We start from the raw sequence: 8,733 nt of genomic DNA, 5'->3' as shown, positions 1-8,733 counted from the left end.
AGGGGCAGCAAAGACTATTGCTTGCGGAAACTAAGGTCATTTAACGTGGATAAAACACTGATGTGTATGTTCAACAGATCCTATATTGAGTTGCTGTTATCTTTTTCACTGTTATGCTGGTTTAATTCTCTAAATGCGAAAAACAAGAATTGTCTTGAGAGGATTGTAAACCAGGAAAGTGAAATAACGGGTAAGAAGCAAATGACTATGGCCCAGCTATATCACAAACAGGTTTTGGGTAAAGCCCAGAGCATATTGTTAGATGATTCCGAACCCACATATCACGAGTTTTAACTCTTCCCTTCAGGTATTTGGTATAGAACTCCTAATAGTAAAACAAATTGGTTTAGACATTCATTTATCCCCTTAGCTGTAAAGTTCTTATATTAAAGGAAAATTCTTTTTAGTAAGGAAAATGTTTTTTTATTTATTTTATTTTTTATTTTCTTCCCCTGTATTGTGTGTATGTGTTGTCTTGTGAGACATGCTTGTATGCTGCAACCAAATTGCCTTCGCGAAATTAATAAAGATTAACTGAACTGAATTGAAACTGAATCGTTGGAGCACACACACACACACACACACACACACACACACACACACAAACACACAAAACTCACTTTTGTTCTCAGCTATTTTGACAATAATGGCTGTATGTGTTGAGTTATTTTCAGAGGACAGTAAATATATACTGCTACAAGCAGCGCATTGACTACTCTAAAATATAGTTTTATTTCTATAGTATTGTCCCTTGAGAAGATAAACTAAAATATTTGCTGAAATGTGAGGGGTGTACTCACTTTTGTGAGATATTGTAAGTAATGGGATATTTTATAAGACAGAAAATAAAAAGAGCCCTGGATGAAGTCCAAATTTGCTTACAATTCATTGTCGGAAACAGACGTCTTTAGTGTTTGTCAATGATGAAGCAGCTGTGTGCAGCTTGCTTTAACCCCTATCCTGATGATGACTTCATTTAATGCCATTCTACTAACCATACCCTCAAACCTTGCTATGCAATATACTTATATTTTTATATACATTAATTTGATTGTCCACAATGCACATGATTTGCTTTATCAATGCTTTTATTAAACTGAGGAGTGTTACAGAGAAAATATTGAGAAGAGATTAAAGTTTAGAAGAGATTTGATTTCAGAATAACATTTTTGTAAATATAAGATCAGAAAAAGTAAATGTAGTACAATCAAAGTACATGTGGAGCAGGATGACTGCATATGATCTCACACGTCCGCAACACAAATATAGTTCTTTGAGCCTGAACAGGTTGCATCGTTCCAGCAACGGTTAGCTGTAGGGTGGAATAATGAAATAAGTTATTCTGATCATTATAGTGGTGTTAGAATCAAAATAAAATAGAATGTTCAACTTAAAGTACTTTGTGAAATCCAAATGAGTCATTTCATGTTACCGTATAATATCAAATTGTAAATTATATTAAATAAAAAAAAAACAGTGTATTCTCACAGGTCCAGTTGATCTCCAAACAGTTCTCTGAACCACCGGCATTGTTAGGTTCTGCAGAGCACCAGTTGGTAAAGTCATTCACAGTTCCATCACTCCACAACCACTGTCCCTCCTAATGAGTGAAGAGAATGAATACAAAAAGTGCACTACTGTAGTCAGACTTAAGAAGCTAATTAACTTTGGCTTTGAAGTCAAACCATCTTCATTAGAAACATTGCATTTACTGTTTCAAGCAGAAATTTAGTTTAGACAAACAAATGGGTCTCTTTAGGGCACACTTTAACTTACTTGTACACCATCATGACCACCAACCCACAATAATGTGGAAGAAGAAGGCAACAGACTCAGCAGGAAATCATTTTCCGGTTTACTATGCACAGATGCAAGATTCGCACCAAGAGTTTGACAGTTTTTCTGAAGAGAAAGATTTTTTTTGTCAATATAAAATATAATCTTTTTAGCAGAAAGCATAAGTGAACTTTTAAACTACATTTTAGTCATTTGCAAACAAAGTCTGCTCTGATTGATTATTTGATCAGTATCAGTTTTCTGTATTATTTATTTGCAGAAAAGAAAGTTTTACTTAAAAAAAAATCTTTATATGAAGTGTCTTTAACTAATACTAACATTTAAAATAATCATTTGATTCAGTGCACTTATTGTGTACATACATGTTTTTGCATTGTACTTATATTTAAAAAAATTGCATCCAATTAATACAGCTGTAATTAATTTCTGTAATTAGATCTATGATTACACTGTTGATCCGTCCCTTACACCTTAACCCACCCTTAAACCTAACCATACCATCAAACCTGTCCCTAATCTTAACCATTTCCCACCTCAATAGCAGCAAAAGTGTTTTACATCAACACATTAAGTGCATTGTACCAAACTATTTATTTATTTATTTAGATGTAGTTAAAGACACCTAATAAAAAGTGTTGTCCAAATCATCTTGTTGTAACTAATACATTACCTCTGCTGTGATCCAGGTAACCGACTGAGGGAAGTACTTGTAGCACCGGAGTCCAAAATTTGTCCATCCATAGGGGCATTTTTCAACTAAATTAACTGTGCATCCAGTACATAAATGTTATAGGGCTTTTGTAATACTCACAGCAAAGAATGTTTTTAATTTGTATTATTTTATGTAGCTTATTTTATGTTTGTGTGATTATGTGCTGAAATTAATTGTACTTTGACACTGTAAATCCCTCATTAATCATGCAGATATTAGTAAATGGAATGTTGTACATTTCCAAAATGCTCTATTAACTATAAGGGTTTTACAATTAAATGTTTAAGGTTGTAAAGGTTACCTTCTGCATTTCCCATGGAGAAGATAATGAAAAGAAGAATTAGAGTTCTCAGCATTGCCATTATGAACCTAAAATGAACCGAAAAATGAATAAGCAGGAAAGGTTAAATGTCTGTCATATGCTGAACACTGTGGATTCTCAATGCATTTTAAAGACAAAGCAAAAAGATACTTTAAAAATGTTATTCAGTAGGTTTCTGTTTCAAAAACTCACCTTGATTTTAAGATAGTTGAATCTCAGAGGAAGTTTTTGTGAAGTTCCAAAAAGAGCCCTGCTTTTATACTTTACTGTCACTCAATGTGTACTTAAAGTCACGGGAATGAAACAGGATGTGATTGTTTGGTATGTATACTTTTGTTCACATGAAATAAATTCCAAATATTGGAGAATGAGATACGATAAGCCTGTAGAAATGTAAATGTTAATAAGCTAAATATTTATTTTAAAGTATTTTAAATATTTATAGTTGTTAAATAAGGGTTCATAATGGATATTTCCCACATTAAATATTTAAAATGGTATAAATTACAAATTATAGTCACTTTCTTTTGTATAAGCTTTAAAAAACATCCCCCAAAAAAATGTGGTGTAATGAAGTGCACAACGAAGGAAATACTCAAAATAAATACTTAATCCAAGAATCAAAACAATGATCAGGAGAATAACCACAAACACAACCACAATACACTTAAATACACTGGCAAACCAAGGAGCTAACGAGATAATTAAGACAGAACAGAATGAATTCATAGAATGAATTAGAAACACACATTAGGAATTCTTAAACAGGCTCCATTCCAACGCATTCTCATCCTAGGGCATCATATACTGACATGACACCCTTTAGCGTCAATACAAGACGCAGATAGCTTTGTTCGGTTATGGGTAGGTTTAGGTCTGGGGTAGGGTTAGGGTTAGACCACTAGGAGGCGCCTTCTGGCCCATATCTATCTGCGTCTCATATTGACGCTAAAGGGTGACATGTGCGTTGGATGTAGACGAAATGTCAAAAGCGTCAGTATATGACGCCTTGGGATGAGAACGGGCTGCATTACCATGACTGTGACACCTACATTATGAAAATATTGAACATCAAACTCTATATCAAACTCAATGGAATACAGCAACAGAAGTTGATCAGGATGAGATGTACTGAGCACAACAGCAGCACACTTGTTTGCGGCCATGGTTAGGGCTACAGTAGGCTACTTTGTCACTGGAACTATATTTAACCTGGCCAATATACCGTTTGACAGCCTAATGAGTCTAGTGTATGTTGGGTGCGTCTCAATCAGTTCCCTAATTCAAAAGTCAGGGCACTGATCAGGGAGTCTGTCTCAATGGCAAAATCCTTCCAGTGCCCTGAAACTTTCGTTCCCTGAAAAGTCCTACAATGCGCTGTGAAAACCAAGAGCATCGATGCTTACTATGGCTGCTTCCACAATCGCATACTCTCTTGAGTAAGTACTTATTCTAAATAAGTACTTATGTTCTATATAGTACGAATGTGTGTAGTATGGATGACATACTACATCTGCCATGTTGTCCTTATCATGTTGTGTTGCTTCACTGGCATTCACAAATCCTCTCCAGTATGCACTCTTCAGAATCTTGCCAGAAATAGTAGATCATGCAGTACTTTTTGCCTACTCTTTTACTGTACGGTGGCCTAGAGAGCTCAACGCGCTGCAACTGAAGAAAACGTCACTTATTGGGGTCCTCTGGAAACATTTCCGTTGTGTTGAGAACTTTTGCAGCACGTTTCTGTATTTTGTTGTGTTGTGAGTATTTGGAGCACACGTGTGTTGTGAAACTGATGAAGATGTTTTCTTAATTTGCGGGTGTTTTTCTATTTGCATGTGTTTTCTTCAGTTGCAGCACGTTGAGCTCTCTCTGCCTCCGTAGTACTGTGAATTCAGACATACTTCTTTTGTCACATACTGTTTTCCTTCCATATAGTAGGGAAATATGCCATTTCAGATGCAGCCTATGTTCCCTTGATAGAAATTCTGAAGTGCGAAACAATCACTTAAGCCAATACATACTTAATTATGTATTTTATTAGGTTAGCATAAATATACCTAGCTAGACAGGTAATGTGTCCTATGTTGTCATTAATATATTGTCTTGATTGTGCACAGGTGTATCTTGTTTAGTGATTAGTTCATGTGTCTATATAGCCCTCATGTTCCCATTGTCTCTTGTCTCATATTGTTCCCTGTTACCGCTGTTCCTGAGTTTCATCTTCAGTTTAGTTATCGTTTTGTTCACATTCTGAATTTATTTCAATAAAGCTGCACTTGGGTTCTTTTTACTTCAACTTGGCTCAGTGGATCTTTTACAATATGTAACAATCAAAGTATTTATCATAATGTACTTTTAAATAACATAAACAAATAATATCAGAAAGATGTCTGTGCTGCTGTTGTTCATAAATGCCAGTAGTGAATTTGTACAATGAGGACATTGCCATTTCACTGGACATAGAGCCATCAGTGTCCCAGTGTGTAGTGAGTCAGTGTCAATACTAGTGCCTGAATTTATGACCTAGGGAGCTGAATGATTCCCATGTTGCTCAGTGATCATTCTTCGTATGAAAATATTTTCTTTGCACATAGATTGTGATTTCTGCGACTTAGAACATAATTCAAAGCAGGAATTGAAAACAAATTGTTTATCATTCCAGTTTATTTTGAGGGGGAAAAAAAATCGTTCTTTTTCCCAAATTCTGAGGTCTCCTGTCCAAAAATATTAGTGGTAAGAATAAAAGAAAAGAATCGTTAACATAAAAAAGTGGTATTGTTTCAAGATTAGAATTATAGAATGTGCACTGTGAAAAAAATGTCCAACTTTCTCTTAATGTTAATTTCAGCATTTACTAATACAATATTAAAATCAAAGGTTGAATCTTAACATTAGTTTAGCATTAGCATTAATGCACTAATACTAACATGAACTAACAATGAACAATTGTATTTTCATTAACTTACATTAACAAAGATTAATAAATACTGTAATGTTGGCCTATACAGTTACGTTCTTTCAGCAGGTATAGGCCCAATATAGGCTATTCAAGAAGGGGGGCTCAAAGATGGCCAAATAAAAATATTTTTATTTTACTCATTTATTTATTTTAAGTCATATTGTGCTTTGTTGGTATAATGTCTGCTGGAATGTAAAAAAAAAAGTTCAGTGTTAAATAATTATTTTTAAATTGTTTTATTTGTAATTGATTTTTTTCTTTAAAAAGTAAGACAAAATAGTAAAAAGCACATTTTGATTATTTAATTCATGCAATGGTGAAAAAATTGGCAAAAAAAAACAAAAAAATGCAAACAAGTGTTTCATCATATTCGGTTTGACTTCGGCCAATAATTTTCATTTTGGTGTAACTATCCCTACCTGGTAGAGAGAGTTTAACTTGGAATATAGGCTATCGTCACACCATGCCAATAAACGTTCATGGATTTTAAACGCATGGGAACACGGATTATTTCCTGCAGTTTGGCTTCTCAGCGGCTATTGGCTGCCGCTATATGATATAATCTAAAAACAAATGTGTTCGGAGACAGCAAGACAAATAAAACCTTTTTTATGTGTGATCCAAGCACTGATAATAGAGATGACATTATTTGTTATAGTTTACAGGCAGTTTAAAAAAACAGACATGTTTAAATATTTGCAAAATGTGTTGGCACGCAAAGTTTCTGGCCTTCTATGGCAGCGAAACCAAAAGTTTTTCATAATTTTGAATCATCATCTGAAGATTTGGTGAGGATTTTATGAATTTCAAGATTTGAAATTGATTTTGAATTTCAAATTTTGAGCACTTATATATAGTTTGACTATACACTATACAGTTTGAGTCACAGTCCCTTCATCTGGACACATGTTTTTGACAGCAGCTTGCAAAAGTTTGTAAAAGTAAAAAAACAAAAAACAAATGCATTCTATATAAAGAGAAATGTAAGATATAAAAAGGAAATATATTTCACATTTATTTTTGTGAAGAACCTGGTTGTATAAAAAAAAAATGCATTAAACAAACATATCTTATCTTCAATCAGATTTTAAGAAGTTAAGAAGTTAAAGTTAAAAAAAAAGTCATTGTCACTCCCACATTAAAATATACAATATTAAGTAATATTAAAATACAATAAATATTTTAGTTTGACCCAGTTTGACTTTTTATGTGAGTTTGTGGTCTTTGCAACAGTGTTTACCAAAATACATAATTTGTTGAAAGAAAGCCATAAACAAAGATGATCAGGTGATATACTTTCCAGCATTGTAATATGGAATAATGTACTCATATTTTTCCTGACCAAAAGTGGTTATTTGTTGTTAATAGATTTTATTCATCAACAATATTTTCTTTCAACAGATCAGACATTCTGAATTTTGATTTTAAAATAGATTGTAGGAATTATTTCCTTGTGAAACACACAGACATCAAGAATCAGCATATGAATCTCAACAATGGTGACATGCTTCATGCTGCAATGCATGCTGGGAGCCATGAGTTTTATACTTTGGTGACTCCCAGCATGCATTGCGGCATGACGCATGTCACCATTGTTGAGTTTAACATTCTTTAGAGAAGGACCAAATGTTATCTGAGCAGAGTTAATTTAACTCTGGGGATTTTGCTGTACATGATTATAATGGTGTGAAAGTGTTATAATTCATCAAACTTTATTAAATAAATAAGTTGTTTCTCAACCAGGTGCAGAGAGTATTGTGAGTGTTTTACACAGCATTTAGTATTGGTGCTTATCGAGCATTATAATTGCGCTACTGCCCTATACTGCATGTGTTTGGTTAGAAAGATGTGTTATGTTGCTGATTTTGTACATTCCTCGGGTGCTGCACTCTTCAGTCTGTGGGAAGCACTCTGTACGTGTCTCATTAATGTTTAAATAAATGCTTTATTAAATGTTTAAATGTCAATTAAATGTTATTTATTATTTTTCTAATGGCAGTTAGAAAGTTATCTGCATCTCCTGTGCTGCATCAAGCCACTCCCATAATAGCTGTTCAAATTAATGCACAGCATAGACTAAAGGCCAATTTCTGAGTCGAGTGTACGCCGTAGGTACGGCATAGCCTTTGCATAGTCATGTACCCTACGCTGTTCCAGAGAATGTCTAATAAGAGGAGAAGTTCCACTCTCAGTAAACTTCCGGCTTCTGAACTGGTTGCAGTTCCACTCTGGTTCCATATGAGGGCGCTCACAGGACGATTGCAGAATGAATGGAGGTCTATGGCGCTATACCCCTCAAAATCCACTTTTCTCAGGATATAATTTTTTGTCTAGTAATTTGAATGTTGTATTCGAAAGGAGATGCAAAGAAATTACACATTGTTGGGTGTTAGATTTTTTAGAGTCACTTATTGTTAGGGAGGTGCAGAGACAATAGGAACCCAAGAGCAGATCAATTCAGAATAGAATTTATTGTCCAAAAGGTTGAAAGAAAACAATACAAAACATAAAATAATTGGTAGCCGAGCCACCAAGTAAGAGGGCGAGACAGAGGCGAAATCCAATGGACAGGCTGGGGTCAAAACCAGTAGCGGACCAACAGTTTCAAGGAAGAGGCCAAGGCAATAGTCCAGGACGAAGGCAGGGGGGTCAAAAGCCGGGTGAGCAAGCTGAGTTGAGATAGGGAACAGGAACTGGGCAAATAAACAACAAAACAGGATCAAATCATCAGACAAGGCTTTAAAGCAGGGATAGGCAACTCCGGTCCTGGAGGGCCACTGTCCTGCAGAGTTTAGCTCCAACCCTAATTAAACACACCTGAACAAGGCAATCAGTGTTTTCAGGATTACTAGATAGATACAGGCAGGTGAGTTTTTATCAGGGCTGAAGCTAAACTCTGCAGGACAGTGGCCCTCCAGGACTGGAGTTGCCTATCCCTGC

The 8,733-nt window shown here is 34.9% G+C and overlaps 1 protein-coding gene across 1 annotated transcript; it reads right to left on the bottom strand.

Moving 5' to 3' along the window:
• Window positions 1-1,067: 1,067 nt before the first annotated feature.
• LOC311298573 (ladderlectin-like) lies at window positions 1,068-3,113 on the bottom strand. Its single transcript, XM_084421623.1, has 6 exons — window positions 3,024-3,113; window positions 2,811-2,878; window positions 2,468-2,562; window positions 1,777-1,902; window positions 1,489-1,600; window positions 1,068-1,312 (listed from the first exon to the last, which is right to left on the bottom strand). Exons 2-6 carry the CDS (start codon window positions 2,869-2,871, stop codon window positions 1,245-1,247), a joined length of 462 nt encoding a protein of 153 aa, XP_084277749.1. The 5' UTR covers window positions 2,872-2,878; window positions 3,024-3,113; the 3' UTR covers window positions 1,068-1,244.
• Between the last annotated feature and the right edge of the window lie 5,620 nt (window positions 3,114-8,733).

Source organism: Rutilus rutilus, assembly GCF_951802725.1.
Source record: "Rutilus rutilus genome assembly, chromosome: 10".
Classification (NCBI taxonomy): Eukaryota; Metazoa; Chordata; class Actinopteri; order Cypriniformes; family Leuciscidae; genus Rutilus; species Rutilus rutilus.
The sequence above is the reverse complement of the archived record's forward strand: the minus strand, read 5'-3'. Positions and strand labels throughout refer to the sequence as shown.

Coding starts and splice junctions, on each gene's coding strand:
- LOC311298573 (XM_084421623.1), bottom strand. CDS start 2,871: ATGGCAATGCTGAGAACTCTAATTCTTCTTTTCATTATCTTCTCCATG. Junction 1,903..2,467: donor TTACCTGGATCACAGCAGAG/GTAATGTATTAG, acceptor CTTTCTCTTCAG/AAAAACTGTCAAACTCTTGG. Junction 1,601..1,776: donor GTGGTCATGATGGTGTACAA/GTAAGTTAAAGT, acceptor TTCACTCATTAG/GAGGGACAGTGGTTGTGGAG.